The sequence below is a fragment of the Phalangium opilio genome, unplaced genomic scaffold, assembly GCF_054372755.1.
Source record: "Phalangium opilio isolate 3A_F unplaced genomic scaffold, DU_Popi_V2 ptg000045l_1, whole genome shotgun sequence".
NCBI classification, from domain to species: domain Eukaryota; kingdom Metazoa; phylum Arthropoda; class Arachnida; order Opiliones; family Phalangiidae; genus Phalangium; species Phalangium opilio.
This window is the reverse complement of record NW_028324168.1, coordinates 1,113,123-1,135,883: the sequence shown is the minus strand read 5'-3', so window position 1 is coordinate 1,135,883 and position 22,761 is coordinate 1,113,123. Positions and strand designations below refer to the sequence as shown.

The 22,761-nt window shown below is 34.4% G+C and overlaps 5 protein-coding genes across 7 annotated transcripts; 2 read left to right on the top strand and 3 right to left on the bottom strand.

Annotated features, from left to right (window-relative positions):
* Positions 1–54: 54 nt before the first annotated feature.
* Positions 55–10,898, bottom strand: Culd (CUB and LDLa domain). Of its 2 annotated transcripts, XM_089837642.1 has the most exons (13): positions 10,649–10,898; positions 8,195–8,306; positions 8,019–8,111; positions 7,351–7,573; positions 6,791–6,960; positions 6,023–6,216; positions 5,785–5,941; positions 5,197–5,232; positions 4,761–5,132; positions 3,855–3,968; positions 3,567–3,692; positions 2,983–3,225; positions 55–2,146 (listed from the first exon to the last, which is right to left on the bottom strand). In XM_089837642.1, the coding sequence occupies exons 2-13, from the start codon at positions 8,211–8,213 to the stop codon at positions 1,293–1,295; spliced, it is 2,601 nt and encodes an 866-aa protein (XP_089693768.1). In that variant the 5' UTR covers positions 8,214–8,306; positions 10,649–10,898; the 3' UTR covers positions 55–1,292. The 2 variants fall into 2 exon arrangements, with proteins under 2 accessions (XP_089693768.1, XP_089693769.1); XM_089837643.1 differs by lacking the exon at positions 3,567–3,692.
* Positions 10,899–11,735: 837 nt separating this feature from the next.
* On the bottom strand, positions 11,736–13,393 carry VhaAC39-1 (V-type proton ATPase subunit VhaAC39-1). The gene is made up of 6 exons (XM_089837620.1): positions 13,222–13,393; positions 12,864–13,035; positions 12,542–12,800; positions 12,226–12,480; positions 12,063–12,140; positions 11,736–11,976 (listed from the first exon to the last, which is right to left on the bottom strand). Exons 1-6 carry the CDS (start codon positions 13,340–13,342, stop codon positions 11,815–11,817), a joined length of 1,047 nt encoding a protein of 348 aa, XP_089693746.1. The 5' UTR covers positions 13,343–13,393; the 3' UTR covers positions 11,736–11,814.
* Positions 13,394–13,927: 534 nt separating this feature from the next.
* Positions 13,928–14,670, top strand: LOC149676585 (uncharacterized). The gene is made up of 2 exons (XM_089837637.1): positions 13,928–14,090; positions 14,396–14,670. Exons 1-2 carry the CDS (start codon positions 14,050–14,052, stop codon positions 14,562–14,564), a joined length of 210 nt encoding a protein of 69 aa, XP_089693763.1. The 5' UTR covers positions 13,928–14,049; the 3' UTR covers positions 14,565–14,670.
* On the bottom strand, positions 14,629–19,869 carry LOC149676584 (uncharacterized). 2 transcript variants are annotated; one of them, XR_016366468.1, is made up of 9 exons: positions 19,699–19,869; positions 19,449–19,624; positions 19,163–19,383; positions 18,957–19,097; positions 18,529–18,657; positions 17,984–18,393; positions 17,625–17,739; positions 15,208–17,428; positions 14,629–15,029 (listed from the first exon to the last, which is right to left on the bottom strand). XR_016366468.1 is itself a non-coding variant. In XM_089837600.1 (8 exons), exons 1-8 carry the CDS (start codon positions 19,867–19,869, stop codon positions 16,491–16,493), a joined length of 2,301 nt encoding a protein of 766 aa, XP_089693726.1. In that variant the 3' UTR covers positions 14,629–16,490. The 2 variants fall into 2 exon arrangements, 1 of the variants encoding a protein (XP_089693726.1); XM_089837600.1 differs by having other exon boundaries at positions 14,629–17,428.
* Positions 19,870–20,271: 402 nt separating this feature from the next.
* On the top strand, positions 20,272–22,752 carry LOC149676583 (uncharacterized protein F13E9.13, mitochondrial). The gene is made up of 6 exons (XM_089837628.1): positions 20,272–20,374; positions 20,449–20,531; positions 21,361–21,547; positions 21,618–21,768; positions 21,842–21,969; positions 22,057–22,752. Exons 1-6 carry the CDS (start codon positions 20,299–20,301, stop codon positions 22,230–22,232), a joined length of 801 nt encoding a protein of 266 aa, XP_089693754.1. The 5' UTR covers positions 20,272–20,298; the 3' UTR covers positions 22,233–22,752.
* Positions 22,753–22,761: the final 9 nt, after the last annotated feature.

Below are 22,761 nucleotides of genomic sequence, written 5' to 3'. Positions count from 1 at the left end.
TTATACATCGATCTTGAAACGCTGTTAAAAAGCTTATGTTCAGTCAAAACGCAATTTTTGCCGCTAAATTTGAATTATATTAAGTCACATGGGCGGAAAATATAACATTTTTACATCAAATCAAGTAAAATAATGTTTTAAAATATATTTTTAAAAGTATATTGAGATTTTTCAAGGCTTACCGACATAATGATATGTATTTAAAAAAAATAATAAAAATTAAGGAAAACGACTAGAAAAATAAAAATCTCTAATATATATAATTTTCTGCTAAGGAAAACGTGTTATATTATTATATATTTAGTTTAGTACATTATCATTTGTTGCAAAGCTATGTTGTTTTTTTTTAAGTCTATTTTCTTCTACAATGAAACTACGTACGTTGACATTTTGTAGGGCCTATTTTTAAAGTTATTTAAGATAGATTTGTTACATGCTTATGTTATTACTCTTCTTTTAAAAATACCTATTCTACACTCGTACATTATTGTAGTGCAATCTACAAATTTCATATATAAATTCTTACTTTGTATCATGGTGTGTAAATTTGGTTATGGGCCTAACGAAATACACTACCCTAATATTATTTGGGCCCATTTATGAGATTATTTCCTCAGAATTTAGGAAATTAGGGCATGAGGAATGCTTAATTTTAAAAACTTAAAAATTATTTTTTTTTCGTTGAATCCACCTTATTCCCTTTCGCCGGAAGTTAGGCTTATCTCGGGATTTATGGGGGTGAGTAACGGGAAAAAATTGGTCTGTCGTCCGCTAAAGTACATATTTTTGGCCTATGTAGCAGACGACAGACTAATTTCTTCCCGTTACTCACCCCCATGAATCCCGAGCTAAGCCTAATTTCCAGCAAAAGGGAATATGGTGGATTGTTGCTTACGTTAGTAAACAATAATCACAACAATGGAATGGATAAGTTTATATAACTCTGACACTATAAGAGAGCAAGTTACCTTTAACCTTCGTGAATCGTGATGAAACGTCATAGATTCTAAGCCTTGGCGCGCTGACAAAGTCTTAGCAAAAACTGCACGTTAGAAAAATATTGAAAAGTTGAAAGGGACCTAATTTAACCAGTTTTTAAATGGATTTAGTGTCCATTCCAAAGTTTCAAATGAATCATAGCGATCTCTCGCTCTCAGTGCCACAAGTACCTTAAACTTTTGATAATAGTAAAACTATAATCATTGTATAAAAACAAAATGTAAATAAAAATGTCTAAAATAAAGATATATCTACTAAAATACATAAAAAAATCTCTATAAAAAACAACAAAGTTACAAATGTTCGATTAACGTATCAGGCGTAAACCTGAGATTATTTTCTTCACTCGCATTTATAAATTCCGAAGAAGATGTAGGAGAAGTTTCGTTACTATTTAAAACGATTTCTTCTAAAGACGTAGAAGAACCGGAAGTAGACGACGTTGAAGCGGAACAAGCGCAAGCTCCGACACACGCGCATGTATCAACTTCCGCGTTAATACAACAAGCCGTTTCGTAAGACGGTAACGGTTGCTCAATTTCCTGATCTTCGTTAATAATTAAATTATCATCGAGTCTATTAGGAATCTGTTCCTTCGCTTCTAAAGTTTGCTCATCGTCTTTTTGACTAGATGTATTAAGTAATTTAACTTGGTTTCGTCCCCCGATGACGGAAGAATTATTACCACCACCAGTAATTACCGGAATCCCGGGAACAGGATTAAACCCTAATAATCTCGTAGCCGGTAAAATGACCGTTAGTAATGGAGGGCTTAAAAATCGTCGTTGATTGGAAGTAGTTGAGGCGATAGCCGAGTTACTTTGAATGTCAGGAATGAAGGCTGCATTCTCGACACCCAAAGTACTCTGGCGTTGATTATTATTTGGGATTTGGAGCGAGGTGTTATTGTTGTTGTTGTTGTTGTTGTTGGAGGACGAAAAATCAATTGGTCTGATTATGGGAACGGGTAAACAAGGGGGTTCCGTGGTGGTGGAGGAAGTGGGAATCCGAGGTAAACAAGCGCTAAGGTAAGAAGGTGGTAAATAAAATTTAACCACGTCTTCGTAGGAAGGTGGAGGATCGTAAACTGGAGGGTCTGATGGAGTAGAACCAAAGTTGCTACGGAGTGACGAGCTATTTGATTCCGCTGTAAAGAAAGTAATTGTTCAAATACGTCATCATCGTCTTCATTACAAGGACAACATTAATTATGACATTCAATTGTTAATAAAGGTGTTTTTCCCAGTCAAACATGATTTCTACAATTGTTTTGCCTCCTACAATATATATTTTGCAGACAAGTGATACCAGTCACTTGTGAGTACAATTCAATAGACCATTTCGATGTAACCAAAGAGAGTATAGGGGAGGAGTTGAAGATCCCCCGCTCCACAAGGCTAAATTACAATGTTGCCCCTAAATTATACTAGTGGTACGAGGGAGTTTCCGGCTCAGTCGCGCCACCTACGATACCGTTTAATGTCTCAAACGGAAATGCCTCGGTACTGCGCATTGAAGATGCGCGGTAGAAAAGAGCAACAAGATTTTCCACTCTTTCCACTCCTCCCCTATAATCTCTTTGATGTAACTAAGAGGGAACGACGCAGGGGTAAAACTCTTGCCTTCGATCTCGCTTTTTGGCGCCTGCGCTGTAGCTTTTTATATCGTGTTAGTGACCAACGACGGCAAGGTATCAACCCCCTTGTAAAAGTTGTATGCCTACCCCTTTTTTACATCGAAAACGACGGTCTATCGCTATCTGCAACCATGCTAAAACAGACTGAAAAGCTTCTAGTTTTATCATGAATCTATACAACTGTTGTTAAGATTCATGGTTCTATTCGATTCAGAAATAATTCAGTTCAGGGATTAACTCCGGACCTACGTTTGGACTAGAGATAAAGCTAGAATTGTGGCGAATTTATATCTTCTCCCTAGTAAACTAGATATCGCTTCTTGATAAAATTAAATATAAAGACGAACCTATTTCTGCGCTGATTGTCGATAGAACCTCCCTATTAATGGCGTCCTCTCGCTTCTGTTTATGAAGTTTGACCAAAATGAGGGCAGTAGTCAAAATGAACATCCCTAATCCAGCCAAACTCGTGATTAATATAAGAGTATTTGTGCCGGCACCGCTCGAGGTCTCTTGTTTTGGGAAATAATAATTTGGTGTCAAAGTTCGCCACCATTTCTCATCTTCCGGTGAAAGTGTACCAGCGTGGCCTTCAATTGACAAAACAAAAATTACATTTTTCTTTAAATACTGTATAACATACAAACAAGATTAAATGAAACAATTACGGATATAAAATGAAAAAGCAATTAGCAAATTAATTAAGGCGATTAGAACTGTTAAAAGCAAGCAAAATAAAATTTTTATATGAATAAAATTAATGAAATTAACAGTGTTTTCAGGGTGGAGTAATTAATTAACATTTGCAGGCCATAAATAAAGTTTAATTTAATTATCCCTGTAAAGGTTAAAATTAACTTAAAAAATTAATTAGATATCATTAAAAAAATGAGCACAAATTGAAATCCATGAGCTAAATTTTAACACGCACTGATTATAATTCGGGAAGGTGGCTTGATATATCTTCCTTTGCCCTTTTTCCACCTTTTAGGATGTAAAATAATAATGCTGACGTTCCCATCCGTTTTCGACCCCGTTAAGACCGCCAGTTTCGCATCTAAATCGTACATTACATTAATTCCCCCAGACACAAAAAAGAAACATCGAATTTGTGCGGATTATTTGGTTAACTACGAAGCGTGATGGCTTGATCATTTATAAGCGCGTGGAAAGTGCTTTTTTTCTTTTAAGTAATTAATTATAGTTATAATTAACTTACTGAAACAAGATTGCTCGTCGGAGCCATCGCCGCAATGCGTATAGCCGTCGCAATGCAAGACCGGTTTGATGCATCGACCATTATTGCATCGAAAATCCTTCACGGGAACGCAAGCTATGTGCAATAAATGACAACAACAGTGGAAATGTTTTTATTTATTTACTGATTTGTTGGCCAATTTTTATTTGACACAGGGAGCCGAGTCGATGAACGATACGATGTCAAACAGGATAATGAACGATACGATCTCAAACACGATAATGAAATATACGATCTCAAAGACGATAATGAAATATACGATCTCAAAGACGATAATGAAATATACGATCTCAAAGACGATAATGAAATATACGATCTTAAACACGATATTGAAATATACGATCTCGAACGCGATAATGAACGATACGATCTCAAACGCGATAATGAACGATACGATCTCAAACGCGATAATGAACGATACGATCTCAAACGCGATAATGAACGATACGATCTCAAACGCGATAATGAAATATACGACCTCAAACACGAAAATGAAATATACGACCTCAAACACGATAATGAAATATACGACCTCAAACACGATAATGAAATATACGATATCAAACACTATAATGAACGATACAATCTCAAACACGATAATGAAATATACGATCTCAAATACGATAATGAAATATACGATCTCAAACACGAAAATGAAATACGATTCTCAACGATAATGAAATAGGATTTCAACCATTCTAAAAAAACATTTCAACCATTCTAAAAAAACATTTCAACGATTATAAAACGATACTATCCCGACCCTAAACACGATCTCAACAATAGTATCGTAGGATCCAAATATATAGAATGTTATAGGAATTATATGAACCTAAATAGAAACAAAATACAACACGGTACACTTACGATCATATCGAAATGCGGAATAAACGATAGCCATTTTGGATTCGTTAGTAAAATATCCGTGAAGTCGAATATAAAATCCGGTCGATAAATGAGCGATATACTCCAAACTTCGCGAAGGTCCTTTATGACTTTGATTCGAAGTTACTGTTTCCAATAAATACGATTGCGAAGTTAAACCTTCGTGAATTCTCAAATTAGATCCGGAATCAAAGTTCTCGAATTCGACCACTTTGACGGACAAATGAGTTTCGTGGTTACTACTAATTCTTGGTCGAATTATCCAAACGCAATCGTAAGATTGCAAGTAATCCAAGTTTGGTACATTACTCATCGTAATTGTACCGCCATAATCTTCAACTAAACCTCCACAATCTTCAATTTAATTAAAAATCATTAACTTAATCAAGATATTAATAATTTCAAGTACAATTCAAACCTGTTATGGGAGGATGAATCATATGTTTACCATAAACTGTGTCAATTTAAATATAATATTTAAATTAATTAAAATTACTAATATTCTATAACGTGAACGTCAATTCTACCCCAAAATGAGCGGGCTTTATATGAAAAGCATTATTTATAATGTAACTTTTGCAAAAACATGATTTCGAAAAGAATTTATTTTAGGCCAACTTTGGAACGTCAGAACTCTGACAATTGTAAAGCTAAGGTCAAACACTTCGAGGACCTGATAGACTGAATTGTCCTCTATCCAATGGTACCAGGTACTTGAACCTACATCAACCTGAGATCGAGTAATTAAGGTTTGAACAGTAAACAAAAACCATTTTAAGATCCCTGTGCCACTTGGGTACCTAATATAGACTAACTTTATAACGCCACAACTCTGATAATTTAAATGCTAGAGGAAAACGCTTCGGGGGCATCGTAGACTAACTCATCCTCTACCCAACATTACCAAGTACTTGAACCTACCGCAACCAGAGCTCAAGTAATAAATGTTTAAACGAAACAACTCATTTTGGAGTAGAATTCAACTCAAAATCAAATCTGTACGTACAACTTATGAAATAAACTGTAGCGCGAAATCCAAGATTGGGTAGTTCATCATTAGCTTTAAAGTTTACGGTTAAATTTTGACCGGAAGAAGTTATAACGGGAGGTCGAAAGCTGTTTCCATTATCAATTTCTAGTTTTGTTCCGTTACTGTCCAAAATCTTAACGCAATTACGAAGTATAAATTAAACTTAAATCATTTAAACGTTCCAAAAGCGTTTAAATAAAATATATTCCCATACTTCTATAAACGAATAAGGAGAGAGCGTGAAATCGGAAAATATTAACCGAATAAAGCCTCTTTTGTCCAAATTTTCTAAGATATGTTTTGAACTATAATCGCTTGGGTAAGGTAGCGGAAAATGCGGAGATTCAATAATACTAGTGTAATTCCATCTGTAGCTTAATGAATGACCTTTAACCTTGTAGATATTTTCTATAACAAATTAATTAAAATGTTAAGTCATAATTAATTAACAAAGTAGGCGGTAAATGGCGGTTCTAACACCATTGATACCATCAGAAGTATATAATACTTCTCTTCGAGAGAAGTGTACCACAAAGCGGGCGGGGTAATTGTAACATGATTCTTCCCCCAACATCATTTTACATTTGGAGTGTTCAAGGTTATAACCTAAACCGAATCACATACGCCCTGTAAATAGTTCCCTGATCATTACTCTATTAGCGCTTAACTATTTGCCAAGGCGCATGCATGCGCTTGTGGATTTTTGTCCCCCACGTCAAGACAATCAAGGTTTGTGCCTGGTTGATTTCTGAGGATTTAATAAATACCAAACAGTTATAAAATTCACCCTAGCACGGTGCCATGCCCATCTGAAGTTTGATGAACAGAGAACAAACAAAAATGGAAGTGAGCCTGGGAAGAATCCGATGTTACATAACTAAAGTATTAAGAGGATAATACAGAGTGTCATCCTTCTTCTATTACCCCCTTCTGAGTTAGAACCACCATTTACAACCCACTTAACAAGTAATCTTTAATATACCTATAGATTTAATCGTAAAAGAGAAATTGGAGCCGAAACTCGTCGAGAAATATTCGACGTACAAGTTTCGCGTTCGAGATTCGTAAATTTTCGAGTAATTATTTAACGTCGAGTAAAATTCCGTAATGGAATTTTCGTATTCGGGTTCTCTTATGACCAAATGATCACACCTTAAGGCGTTGTAGTTAAACATTATTATTATTATTTACTCCTTTAGTTTTGCCGGCAAGAAGCTATGTCTAGTTTACTAGGGAGAAGGTATAAGATGCCTAAATATTCGAGCGTCATAGTCCCAGTCCCTCTATCAAAATACAAGGGGGGGGACGTAAAAGGAGGCCGGGCTATTTCAGTCGGAAAATACGTAATTTTCGTCATTCGCTTCGCGCTGACGTGGGTTTTCAAGAACCAATGAGATGCTGGTTGTAATTTTGAGGAGGGGATTAACTCCGGACCTACTACGTTTGGACTGGAGATAAAGCTAGAAATGTGGCGAATTTATACCTGCTCCCTAGTAAACTTGATATCGCTTCTTGGTTTTGCCAACAGCAATCAAAAATTACCTAAAGGTATTATTATCCGTACACGGTGCCATTTCGAGGTAATCAATTGAAACGGTTAAATGGCAATAAGGACACGTTATAATTTTGATAAAGCATCGGTCAGGAGATGGGACCGACGCGTTATTAGCCGCATCGGGTGTTTCGGTTTCACCTCCGTGGGAAACAACCGCTACATTCCCCAAATTTAACCGAAATCGAGAAAATGGAAGACTCGTGCAAATTCCTGACAAATTTATAACAAATTTCAGAGACTATTCTATGATATACAGGGTGTTTCTGATAAGTCTGCCATAAATTAAGGGGGATGTTCTTTGGGAAATCAATTTTGAGTCCAAAATGTAACTTCTATCTCCATTTTGTTTGCCCTAAGGGAGTCGGGACACTGTTTTCGAGTTATGACTTTATCGAGTGTTTTAGGGATGACCCCTTAATTAATTAAATTTGAAATAATTGTATAAATCAGTTTCTTAATTAAATTTAAGGGGTCATCCATAAAATACTCCATCCAATCTTAACTCGAAAACAGTGTCCCTTAGGGCAATCAAAATGGCGATAGAAGTTACATTTTCGACTCGAAATTGATTTCCCAAAGAACACCCCCCTTAATTTATGCATGCAGACTTATCAGTAACACCCTTTATATTTATGCACATATATGTATATATTACTGTTTTCCGATATAATATTAGTTGCGAAACATTGTAATGTTATCGTTGAGGTAATGATGTAAAATATTAATAAATTTATTATTCGATGAAATTCTAGAAAAATATTTTATTATAGAAGAGTTTAAGTAAAAAGAAAGAATTTACTATAAATAATTTAACTTTTAAATCTCACGTACCATTTCTTTGAGATATCATATTTAGATTCCAAAGGGTTTTTATATATATATTTTAAGATCGCTTAACCTTTTCAGAATTTGTACATTTAAGTTTTTTGAAAGTATTATTGTTCTGAAACAGGATACCGTGAAATGAAAACGAGTAAAAGAAAACGATTTAGCTTTAAAATTATTATAAGACATTAAACGCGATGCTTGACTGATAATGAAAGCTTTCAAATTGGCAATAATCATAATTTTCGCTTTGTACACGTATTTAGCCTTGATATTCAACACTTTCATTATAATAACATTATCATGGATAATAAATAGGACCCCGCGGCTTCACAATTAAATGAATAATAATAGATAAATAACTAAATAAAAAATCAAATAAAATTTTGGCAAAGAATTTTAATAATTTAAAATATTGCCAATTTATATTATTTTGCAATAATGGCAACTCCATCCCGTTGACTGTGTTACGTGTCTATGGAAAGCTAAAGTGAGGTGCTACTAGTCTACTATAGCACGATCAAGTTCAAGGCAGAGCTCGCCTTATATTATACCAAGAAGTGATATCTAGTTTATTAGGGAGAAGGTAAAGATGCCTAAGTATTCACGCGCTATAGTCCCAGTCCCCCTTTAAAAATACAAGGGGGGGGTGTAAAAGGATGCCGGGCTATTTCGCCTCGCCTCAGAGTGGGAAAACACGTAATTTTCGTCATTCGCGTCGCACTGACGTGAGTTTTCAAGAACCAATGAGATGCTGGTTGTAGTTTAGAGGCAGGGATTAACTCCGGACCAACATTTGGACTGGAGATAAAGCTGGAAATGTGGCGAATTTGTACCTTCTCCCTAATAAACTAGATATCACTTCTTGACTATACCAAGATAATAATTCAAATTCTGACAGGACCGGGTGATGGGTGCAACCGTGCAAGACCGAAGAACCTTGAAAAAAATTTACCATATTTCCTCATCACTAACAATTACTTATAATTTAACATATCATTAACAATATTTATAACCAGATAAGTTCATTAAAAACGATTTACAACAGCCTTTGAAGGTTTATTCACAAATAAATAAATATTTAAAACTAGCAATTAAAAATTAAAAAAAAAAAGGTTTTCTATATTCAAATAAGTTGGACTAAATCATGAACTACAATAATTTGAATTTTAAAACTGTCCCGAGGCCGAGGGTGACTTCAAAAAACATACAAGTCGAGAAATAGATATTTAAAATTAAAATGAGGTCAATGGATTATGTACTAAGGTAAGAAAAATGAACTTTTAGAAACTGGGCCGTCCAAAATAAAATAAAAAAATAAAACACACAACACTGGGGAAAAAAAACAGGTTTTTCAAAATATATGCTGACTTTTTTAAAAGTCAAAACCTCAGCTCAAAATTATCCTATATATTCGACATTATTTAGTCTGAAAAAAATCTTAATAAATGCCCAAAACTTGTTAAACCCGTGTCAAACATAACAACGCTTAATTAACCCTAAAATATTCATTAAATTATTATACATTAATTGACATTTTTGAAGCGTAAAAAAATTAGATTTGAAACCAGGAAGTTTATTATTTTCTGTAATCTGAAGCTCTAGGTCAAAAGATACGCCGACTAAAGAAGCCATACTATTCTAGTTTAATTCTTGTAACATATTCATAACGAGGAAAATCAAAGCCACATCGGGAAGAAATGTGTCTTAATATAATTAGCTAGTCATTATCCGGGATATAACAAAGGTTTTTTAGGTTGTTAAGCGACGCCGAGATGATACTTTGAGAAACGAAAAAAAGCTGACATTTCAAATGTATATTTGGACGTTATGATTTTTTAAGGTTTCTTCACGAGACACTAAACTATTTAGAAACAGTCACGTTACTTTGCTTAGAGATATAGAAATAACCTGTTAGGGTCAAGGAAGACCTACATTTTTATCGACACGTTTTGTATCCAGTGGTTTTTAAGAACAAGAATAAAAAAATAACATCTCGTTAAACGTCAAGTTGAATATCCTCAATCGCCACCCGGGTGAAATTAATGGTGTTTTTGGGACAATAAAGTATTATAAAAGCTTCTTTACACAATTATACAATTGCCATCAATCAATATTTATATAGCGTTATCTATTGTTCAAATATGTAGGTGTAGCTACTCAAAAACATTTGGTCATGAAAGCGCAGCTTGAACTTTTGACCTATTGACCAGTGCCTATACTTTCTTGACCAATTTGTTTCAATAATTTTAAAACCAAAAAATAATTATTTGCAACAATTTCGGCTAACGTTATTTAGGTATACTTTATTAATTACGGGTTAATTTTTGAATTACTCCCACGCAAATCCGTGGTTTCCCGTTTCCGGACCGTTCCCGAGTCCCGACAATCCCGACGGACCCGTCACCCCTCTCACCGGACGTCTTTTTAATGCATGCTAATAACCAAGGCTTAACTTACCACAACAAGAAGTCAACAATGCATTGTCAATCAGAGACGGTGGTGGCTTCCAGATTCCAATTTTGCAAAAAATTTAACGATTCACAGCGATTAATCCAATATGGCGGCGAAAACACGACACACTCGCGCTTATTTTTCAATTAAATATGTTAAACTAACATTAATTTAATTAAATTGTTTAAAATATATATATAAATCACCGGCCAGTCAGCCAACCGTACAACCGACCCTCACCTTACTAGGCCTAAAATCTGACTGGTGAAAAAATAAAAAAAACAAGACCGCGGAAAATTAGCGCATGCGCACTGATTACTAATGACGGTGACGGCCAACCTGAAATCGCATTTAACCCGGGAAAAGAAACTTCATTCATTTCCACGGCCGAGCAGTGATGCCAGATTGAGGGAAATTTCCCTTATCTGGGGAAATTTTGACTCCTAAAAACGGTGAAAAGGGAAAAGGGAAATTCCACCAAAAATTTGCTAAATCTAGGGAAATTCCATGGGAAGAAATATTTTATTCAAAACCTACAATCTCAACATAGAAAATTAAACAACGTCATCAAATTGACCTATTAATTACGTTGGATTGTTATTAGATGGCAACCCTGCTACTGTTTTTAGTAATTTCCAAACATTGAATTACCGAAAGTCGTCTGCTAAATAACTGACCCATAGTAAAATGCATCGCCAAAAACAGTTGTCAAGCTATAATTCTATCATTTTCTATGCGCAGAATCTGGCAACCCTGAACTAGGGAAATTTTGGTCCAAAAAGGGAAATTTTAAGGGTTAGAAAGGGAAATTCCATTTTTCCCACCTGGCATCACTGCGGCCGAGAAACAAGTAGTCGCGTAAAAATAGTGATATTTTTTGGATATCTGTCCGGAAAAAAGTTAATAATAATAAATAAAATAAAATAAACATTTTTTCTTTTTCCCTCAAGTTTAATTTTTAATAAATACTTGATTATTATATACATTATAATCTTTTACAGTGTTGGAATTGGGGTTGATGGGAATAATTGTATTTTCTTTTTAAACATACATTTAGGATATTAACATCTTTTTATTTTAAATATATTAAGACTAAAATTAAAACACAATTTTATTTTTTCTTTTTGAGGGAAATTTTACAATAATATTAATTAACATTATTTTATTTTATTTTAGAAGATGGGAATGTAGTTATCAATTTTGGCTCTGTGTCTTTGAGCAACACATTCTGAAATCCAAACAATATTGCGACATTCTTGCTCTTTCAATTTCATATAAGCGTAAAAAGCCCCAAAATGGAATTGTTGCATGAATGCATTTACATTCAACTTGACCTTTATTAGAGAAAAAAATTGTAAATTAAATTTAAAAAAAAAATGCATAAACTAATTAAATTAAATTAAATTAATTTAATAATTACTTCATGTTCAAAGAATTTGTCTTCCAAAGTTTTCTCTCCAGGATTATTTCCAGAACCTTCAAAAAGCACACTGTATTCCTAAATAATAAATAAATAAATAATTTGATTAATTATTCTAACTTTATTAAAGTATAAAATTATTAATTAGCCATCCATAACTTACAGCATAATATTCGGCCACTTGTCTAACTTGTTCATAATCATCAGCCCGAGCTAAAGCTGCTAAACCATCAGGGTAAAGTCTACCACAATGAGGATAAAGTTTGGACCGATCTTCTTTGGTTAATTCAGTTCCAAAGGAATTGATTGTTATAATGAATGCTCTGCGATCAGCTTCAAACTCTAATATTTCACTCATAACTTCCGCAGTGATACCTCCTAATTCTTTGCAAAACTTATAAAAAGCTTCAAGGTATGCCTAGAAAGAAATTTTATAGTTTAAAGTATTCTAAAAAATTATAATAAAAGTTTAGACTTACTTTGTACAGGGTGTTACGAATAATCTCAATGTTCATTTCATCCAAATCCTGTTCCGATATACAGTCAACAAAGAAAGGGGCTAGAGGAGTGTCAACTAGAACGGCGTTATAAAGTTCAGCTGGAGTTGAAGCAATATGAATAGCTTCCATTTGATCAAAACTTCCCAAAGGATGACATTTAGGGATCAATTCAGAAATAGGTCTTTGATGTAGGGTTCCGGTAATAAGTAAAATGATGTTATCAATCATGTAGCTGTAACTATTTGAAGGATTTTATACTGTTAAGCCTAGTTTTAATTATGAAATTTTGAAGTAACCTTACGTAATATAGTCAAGGAATGTCGAAAGGGGTTCTACAGCTTGATTTCTAATGTGCTGGAACTCAACCACTAATTTTTCTCTTAATTTATCATCAATAACGGAGACAGTTAATGGGCTGGCTTCATTAGCCAGAAAATTACCATAGTCGGTACTTTGCAAGTGAAGTTTCAAGTCTAAAATGTTTAACATTTACTCAAAATTACCTCAGATACAAAAAAGGTATTAAAAAATTAAAGGAAAATTAGTAACTTAAGTAAGTGGGTGGGTTACAAAAATACAAACAGGAAAGATGTTATTTGGGTGCCAAGGCTTACGGGTTGACAATTTTAAAGGTTATATTTCACATAAATTATACGAACCATCCAAGTTATCGCATTGTACGATGTTTAGGTAATCAGTGTGCTTTAAAATCCCACATTTAAAACCTCGACAAAGTCCTTCTAAATATCCAAAATCGATGTTAAACTTTAGTTCGTCCATCTTGCATCCGAAAAAGTCGGCACCGAAAAAATACAATAGTCGAAATGGGGGTGAAAAATCATGTGATAAAAAGGGGTCAATTACGTAATGAAATACAGTTCATTTCAGTTCAGTTCAGGGCTCGCGCTATAGAAGCCCATTCAATCTGCCAAAAAACGCGACTTTTGGATTATCGGCGGGGAGTTCAAAGGTACCCAAAATTAACATCAAGTTCTATGGGAGGAGGTAGCCTTTTGGGCCAGATCGTTTGTTCTATTCATCCAAATGACCTGAAATTTTAAGGAAACGTGTGTTTTGACGTGTTTTATTATTTTAAAAAGGATTCAAGCTTTTAGAGTTGATAGATTTTTTTAATAAAAATAAATTTCCAATGTCAAAATTGTAAATTCGCATGTCTTACGATTGAACCATTTCAGTTGGATAACATACTTCCTCCCATATAACTTAATGTAAATTTTGGGTTCCTTTGAATAATCTTCAAAATTAGCGCTTATAATACATGTAAATCGAATTCTGTGAACGGGCTTCTACAGCGCGAGCAGCTTGCGTCGTGTTGCGCGTGATCGAGTGGGCTACGGCCAGGGTCAATAAAGGTCATATTGGCCCAAGCGATAGAAGCAAGGAAGTTGCGTAAATTGTAAAAACGTATTCAGTCGTGGTTTCATCTCTGTTTATACAAACTCTAAAAGTTTAATTAAAACTCAATCATGCAGTCCGTTGTTAAAGCCGGAGTCACTTTATCGAAGAGGTAGCTAATTGTATTACTAAAACAGTTTTACCAGTGTTGGGCAAATCGCGAATGACGTTGTACTACCAAGCGGGGGGAAATTCGGCGAATGATCGAAAAATTCGCGAATTTGCCCACCACTGAGTTTTACATCCAGGAAAAGGATAGTTAAACGTTAAGCCTTGGTCAAAAATCAACTTTATGGGGTAGTACTGTTAAAGGCTAGGAATGCCTTTGAAGTGAAGGTCACTCCCATACCTTTCACCGCACTATCTGAAAAGAATGATTCTGAAAATTGCCGAAAAGTTACATAATTATCATTTCAGATCGACAATGCTGTTGCAACAAACTCGTAACCACTGGGTTGTTACTCCACCTCAGAATAGAATTTCCTTTGCTGAGAAATTAGTTCATGGTCTAATCATTTCAGTGGGAGTTATTACTGCCCCTGCTTACATTCTCTCTAATTTGGAAACCTATAAAGGCCGCGGTTAAACATTTATCTGTAAAAATAAATCTATAGAAAATAAATTCAGTGTAATAATTGATGAACATGGAATAAATTAAAATCATTTAATGTTAATAAAAATGTAATTAAATATTTCAGTAGTCTTTTTTTTTTTTTTACGTATATATGTTTTTCATTTTCTTTCGCTCTGTGTGTATGTTCTTGGTGTGCATATATATTTGAGCTAAGATTCCAAAAAAAAAATATATTGTTTCACAGAAATAATGAATATCACGTGGAAATCATAAAAAAAAATGAACAACAGTACTAGATTTGCATTCTTGTTTTTAAACAGGGTTCATACAAACCTGGAAAACAGGGAAAACCTGGAAATATTAGGGAAATAAATAGTTGGCAAAAACCTCAGGGAAATTTCGGATTTTTAGTAAAATTCAGGGAAATTTGCGTCAAACAGGGGCCGAGTAATTGAGCAAAATGTTCGTGAACATACCCTCTATAGGATTAACATTACACTATACTTTGGAGGCTCGTAACTCTGGTTATATTAGAGATATGGGGATGTCCTTTGAGTATGTTATAGTCCCATTTGCCCCCCATCCAACCATACTAAAAACTTAGGGCTACGACAAACAGGGGCCGAGTAATTAGGCAAAATGTTCAAAAACATACCCCCTCCATAGGATTAACATTACACCCAATTTTGGAGGTTCATAACTCTGGTTATATTAGAGATACGGGGATGTCCTTTGAGCATATTATAGTCCAATTTGTCCCCCATCCAACCATACTAAAAACTTAGGGCTACGACAAACAGGGGCCGAGTAATTAAGCAAAATGTTCAAAATCATACCCCCTCCATAGGATTAACATTAGACCCAATTTTGGAGGTTCATAACTCTGGTTATATTAGAGATACGGGGATGTCCTTTGGGTATGTTATAGTCCTATTTGTCCCCCATCCAACCATACTAAAAACTTAGGGCTACGACAAACAGGGGCCGAGTAATTAAGCAAAATGTTCAAAAACATACCCCCTCCATAGGATTAACATTACACCCAATTTTGGAGGTTCATAACTCTGGTTATATTAGAGATACGGGGATGTCCTTTGGGTATGTTATAGTCCTATTTGTCCCCCATCCAACCATACTAAAAACTTAGGGCTACGACAAACAGGGGCCGAGTAATTAAGCAAAATGTTCATAAACATACCCCCCCTCCATAGGATTAACATTACACCCAATTTTGGAGGTTCATAACTCTGGTTATATTAGAGATACGGGGATGTCCTTTGGGTATGTTATAGTCCCATTTGCCCCCCATCCAACCATACTAAAAACTTAGGGCTACGACAAACAGGGGCCGAGTAATTAGGCAAAATGTTCATAAACATATCCCCTCCATAGGATTAACATTACACCCAATTTTGGAGGTTCATAACTCTGGTTATATTAGAGATACGGGGATGTCCTTTGGGTATGTTATAGTCCTATTTGTCCCCCATCCAACCATACTAAAAACTTAGGGCTACGACAAACAGGGGCCGAGTAATTAAGCAAAATGTTCAAAAACATACCCCCTCCATAGGAGTAACATTACACCCAATTTTGGAGGTTCATAACTCTGGTTATATTAGAGATACGGGGATGTCCTTTGATTATGTAATAGTCATATTTGCCCCCCCCCCCTCCTTCGTTAACATTTGCTCCATGGAATACTCCATATACGGGAAAAACCTGGAAAACTCAGGGAAGTATGTGGGGAAAAACCTCCCATAAATCTCAGGGAAATTTGTTTTCCAAAAGTTGTATGAACCCTGTTAAAACTTAATTAATTTAAAACTTCAATTAGCGGCTTTAGTTATATTTATCATATATATTTATATTTAAGGAATTTGCAACATTTTTTTTTTTGATCAAATTTCGTGGTTTTGGGATTGCTAAAAATGTCGATTAAACCACTGGTGTGACATTAGAATAGGAACGTTGAGTATCAAAAACCACCGAATCAAAGACACTAACGTCTGAATTATCATTTGTCTGATTATTAAAGAAGTTATTAGTGGTTTTTTCATTTAACCCCATCCCCATCTGTACACTACCATTAATATCATCTTTATTATTAATTTTCATAATTACCGTCGAATTATTTTGGGGTGGACGAAAAATGGGAGTATTAAAGAAATTATTCTTTATAGGTGGTTTTTCGTTAAAGGAATACCTTCTTTCATTCTTACCAAATGAATCCAAATCACTTTGGGACGAAGACCTTGAGATCATTTCTTTCAAAGGGGGACTAGAACATTTAGTAATTTCGATAACCTCGTCAGTGTTTTTAAGAGCCGGTTTAACCTGAATACTTCTTATTTTACCAGCGGCTAAATCTTCACCGCTATAATACTTTTTCTTCGAGAGATAATCAGCCCATTGATCATTATTTATTTCTTCTTGTTCGGATAAACGAGTATTATTTGTATCAAACGCGTTTGTTTCTTCATTATTTTCATCTATTAATTCGGAACTAGAGACATTAGCCGTATACAAATCACTATCTTTCGTATCCGTAGATTGAGTATAATTTTGACCGTCATCTTCGCTATCATTTTGATCATCTTCCGAATTTAGTTCGTGGCTTTCTTCCATACTAATTAGAAGGTTACTGAGACTGCTATTAACTCTTTTAGAAGAAGCTAAACCGGGTAAGATGGCTCCGTCTTTGTTTAACGAAGAGAAACTCCTTAAATCATCAGTGTCTGAAAGGCTGTTCAAACTTTGAGCCGAGACTGAACGGTACCATTTTGAGAGAGTTGGTGAAGAAATATTCTCGCTTTCCATAATTGGAGGAAGGAGAGACGCTGGTGAGGCGCTTGGATGTCGTTTTCTACTTGAAACTAAATTGGTATCGTTTTATTTATGGATAAATTAAATTTCGTCAATTTTTATTTATTTGGAATTCAAAATAAATTAAAATTAAAATAAAAATATATTGATTAGGAAAAGATAAAACGTATTTAAATACTTCAAAATTAATATATTAAAAATTAACAAATTACAATCATGCAACTACAGAGATGTAGCAGCTCTCACCATGACTAGAATTGGAGGTTGCTTCCCTTTCATTGTAATTGTTTTGAGATAATGATTCATCTGTGCTTAAACCTGGTTTGTCGCTTGATAAATTTGTTTCCATTTGTTTCTTCGACTAAAATTTCATAAATTATACGCTATAATCAACCTAAGCCTTAGTCAAAACAAAGACAACTTAAGCCTTAGTCAAAACAAAGACAACTTAAGCCTTAGTCAAAACAAAGACAACTTAAGCCTTAGTCAAAACAAAGAAAATCTAAGCCTTAGTCAAAACAAAGAAAATCTAAGCCTTAGTCAAAAAAAGACAATCTAAGCCTTAGTCAAAGTCTTACAAATTACAATTAATACAAACTAGTTACCATTTCTTTTGAGCGAATGGCTTTGCGATTATTAACATAAATTGGCTCCAAAAAATGTCTTTGCCTTTCAGGACTTCCCAGATAAACATTGCCAAGTATATTTTCCAATGATTTTTCTTGACTAGATTTTTCTTTGGGGGCTGTAACATCTAAAACGGGAATTGTGACGCAATCCTTTGTGGAATTATTCTGTTTAACGCTTGTTTTCATTGCAAATTCGTTATCTTCATTAGATCCATCTTTCCCTGTAGTTGCCGGTGATATTTGATTGGCCTTTTTTAGCAATAACTTCTTGAACAAATTATTTCCTCCGCAGTTTAATTTGCAACAATGGTTTTGCGAGGACGATGGCGTATCTTCGTTGTCACGTTTACGAATGATGTATTCGTAAGTTGAATTACCAATGCACACTAGAAAAGAAAGAAATGAAGACCTTAAGCCTTGGTTGCTAAGCCTTGTCTTAGAGAAGTCGACCAATAAAGATTCGTCTGCTTGTTGTTCGGCTAACGCGTTTATTGGTCTATTCCCGAATTATGTCAACGTACTAAGATATATATGAAAGCCTAGAAGATGGGTTAAAAGTCCCGTTGCTATTAGAGATAAAATTAGCGTTACAATGACTACAGCTATCCATAGGATACGATTTACTGGAACAAATACGTAAAAAACTGTTTCTGCAATAAAAAAAACTTAGTTTTAATGACGTGAAATAAAAATAATTATTAATGAGACTAATTAGCCTTATTCCTGATCAGCGCCATCTACCCATAGCGGTGACTTTGAGAACTACTGTAAGCGGCAAGCCAATCAGATGTCGCTAAAATCTGGTGACGTCATTTTTGGTAAGACCCGAAGAGTGCCAGTCAGTGACGTCACCAGATTTTTGCGACATCTGATTGGCTTGCCGCTTACAGTAGTTCTCAAAGTCGCCGCTATGGGTAGGTGGCGCTGATAAGGAATAAGGCTAATTAACCTGTGGCAGTTTTGTTATTGTTGAAAATTTCAACAGTTGACTCTGTGGCATCGAATAGACTAGTTTCACTAGATTCATTTCCAGGTACATAATTAAAATGGTCGGTCATTAATGGCAATTGAGTTGAAGTTTCAAAATGACCTGAAATAATTAAGTCACATTTAATAAAAACATTTTAACACGCGCAAAGTTGTAGATAAACTTACTTTTATCTCCAGAATAAATCCAGCTATCATGAGTAAAAAATGCCCCAACAAGGCAACAAGATGTTACAAGGACTAGCAAACAGCCAATAAGGGCTGTACTAACGCAGGCGACAAACAGACGATAATTTCGATTTCCTATGCAATTATTCAGCCATTTACAATGATGATCGAAGCCAGAAACGCATTTATTGCAAGCACTGCAGTGTTTTGAATGAATTCCACTGAAAAAAATGTATCGTTAAGTCTAAAATCAAAGTAGAATTCGATCAGTAAACAAAACACTTACACTTTAACTTCGCAAATGTAACAAAACTGATTCTCAATGACGTGAGCGTGTTGACTTCGATCGAAATGGGGTAAAGGACCACGATAGTTTTTGGCACGAACGTTAGGATCAGCTGGATTCAAGGAAATGCTGATAAGATGGACAATAACGTGAATTATAAACACAACACTATTTATCTGTATAAATTAGAGTTAAGGGTGTTATATTTAGTCTTATATACTATATCTTATGATTCAATGGAAAAGGATACGACTGAGGCTGATATTTGCCACGACGTTGGTAGGTTAGGAACGAGAACTCCAAAGTATAACAACGCGAACATCAATATAAACAACCACGCGACTAACTGAAGGAAATGCAAAGGAAATGACCAGCCGTTTACTCGACTCCAGTGTTTCGTATCGTTATTTGACTTAGTCATGGTGTTAAATTCGTATAAAGTCTAAAAACCATAAAATAGGAATAATCATAATGATAATAATCCAATTCCAATCTGCCAAGGCTTACATAATATTAAAAACATCAATATAAACAGTATTTTCGTACCTTTTTAAAGGGAGTTATGAAGTAAAAAATTCAAGATATATCCTACATTCTGTTAGCTTTTGTTCAGTTTTGGATTAGTTTTCGTAATTTGAACGATCATTGACACCAAATAACCAGGAAGTCATTTGGCTCAGGCTGTACTACTAGCCGGAGAGGTCATTGAGTTCACTAGAGCATTGATTATTTCGTAGTACAAGTGCTTGTGGTAAAGTACTTACACGTTGGAATTCCCGTATCGATTCACGTTTCCAACTTTATTATTTTATTCTAGGAAGCTTACTCTATTAAAATAATCAATATAAACATGAATAAATTCTACGAAATATTCCCAAAATTGAAGACAAATATAGTTGGCATGATTCATGTTAAACCTACATTGGGTATTATAACTTATATGTTGCGAAAGTGGCGTTTTTCTCAAGTAATTAAGTTAAATATGGAATTTTAATTGCAGGAACACCTAGAAATATCAATAATGTAAACGAACTGGTCGATATGGCGCAAAAAGAGGCCGAAATTTACGCCAAATATAAAATTGTACTACTACTATACTCTATAAGCTCGTGCAAGTTTTATAGACGTTTTTTGTTCTATTAGCTTTTTTGTAGGTTTAGGTTAATTGAACTTAATTTATTTAAAGTTAATTATACGTGTTTAATAGTAATATATTAGGATTTATGTTCTCAAAAGGCTTTTTAAACTTAAAACTTTTAGTACTATACTCTATAAGCTACTGACATTTTTTGCGACTTTTAACCAATTTCTTTAATTTCAAGGCTAATATTTAAGTTTTCTAACTACTAAGGTGCTAATTACTTGTAATTAATTAATAATATTACTAATTTTAATCAATTTAAGGCTTGAAAATTATAAAAACTTTAGTACTATACTCTATAAAAAACTTCAAACACATTGAATACCCCAATTGAAATTAATCATATCAGAAGGCGATAATAGAAGAAGGATGACACTCTGTATCCTCTTAATACTTCAGTTATGTAACGTCATTCTTCCCAGGCTCACCCTTTTAGTTTGCTTTCCCGCTCATCAAACTACAAATGGGCATCGCACCGTAAGGTGAATTCTATAGTTGTTTGGCACTAAATTCCCAGCAATCACCCCACAAACCTCGTTTTGACGTGGGACAAAAATGCGCAAGCGCGTCTTGCCAAATATTAAAACGCTAATAGAGTAATGATGAGGGAACTATTTATCGCGTATGTGATTCGGTTTAGTAACCTTGCTCCAAATGTTCCGATGTTGGGAGGAATGACGTTACACTTACCCAGCTTTGCGGTACACTTCTCTCGAAGAGAAGTATTACATACTTCTGATCATATTGATTAATTTTATAACTTAATTAAAGGACGCTCTGTTAATTGAAAATATGCATGACATTCCTTACATTCAAGAGGACCAATCAGGTCCCGAACTGACGTCAGTAATGACCGCAGTTTGTTTAGCGGTCAAAAAACTTGTACCTCATATCCCAGTTGGAATTCAAATTTTGGCTGGCCAAAATAAATCCGCATTAGCAGTCGCCGTTGCTGCAAGTAAAATAAGAAAAAACCCTACAAAATTAATTAAAATAGGATTAAATTAAAGTTTATTACTTTGTAAAAGACCTGCAGTTTATAAGAGCAGAAAGTTTTGTCTACGCTCATATTGCTGATGAAGGTTACATGAATGCATGCGCTGGAATGTTACTAAGATACAGAAAATTATTAAACGCCGAAGATGTGACCATTTTTACAGATATTAAAAAGAAACATAGGTTGGTAGGGATAGTTTCTGATTGGTTCGACATCGACAATAAAAGAAATTTTTATTTATGTTATGACGTACAGTTCTCACGCCATTACAAGCGACGTATCTTTGGTAGAAACAGCTAAAACCGCCGAATTCTTTGATTCAAACGGCGTTATACTTACTGGTACATCGACGGGTAACCCTCCTGAAGGTCAAGACCTCAAAGGTGATGTCACAGTCCTTGAAGAATTAAAATCGATTCTTAAGATAACAAGGAACAATTACCTCGTTTTATTTTCTCTCTCTCTTGAAGATTTGCTTAGAGCCGTTAATATCCCCGTTTTGGTTGGTTCGGGAGTAACGTTAGATAATCTTGAAGAATTCCAAGATGCACATGCCATAATAATAGGATCCTACTTTAAGAAAGGGGGTCGTTGGGAAAACCATTTGGACGAAAGCCACATTAGTTCCTTCATGAGAAGCGTCTAATCTTCCGAGCCAGCTGCATCCCGAAATATTTTGATTTTTGAAGTTCGGCCACAAATAGAAAAGAATGTGCTACAAAAACTATTTTTATAAGAGTTAATTACAAACTTGAAAGGGACTTTAGAAAAATAGTCCCTTAATTTAAATCAACATTAAATTAATTACCATGTATTTTAATTTAAAGTAATAAATAAAACAAATTATATTTTCTTCTAAAAATGTTGACTTTTTATTTTTTTAAATTTTTTTTAAGGGATATATTTTTTTTTTTGTTTTTTAGCTTGTCAAACATTTTTTTTTGTGGGGGCTTGTGATTGGTTATAGATAAAACCAGGAATATACACCGCATAAACTGTATTTATTCCTGATAAAACATTTTTTTTTTCTTTTTAAATTGTCCTATAATGCCATGCATTTTGTTGTTGTTTTAAAATCACATGAAATTCAATATATAATAACTGTACAAATACTTGTAAAACACATTCTTATTTATTTTTTTTTTTTAATTAATTAATATCCTTTTTTAAGGTTA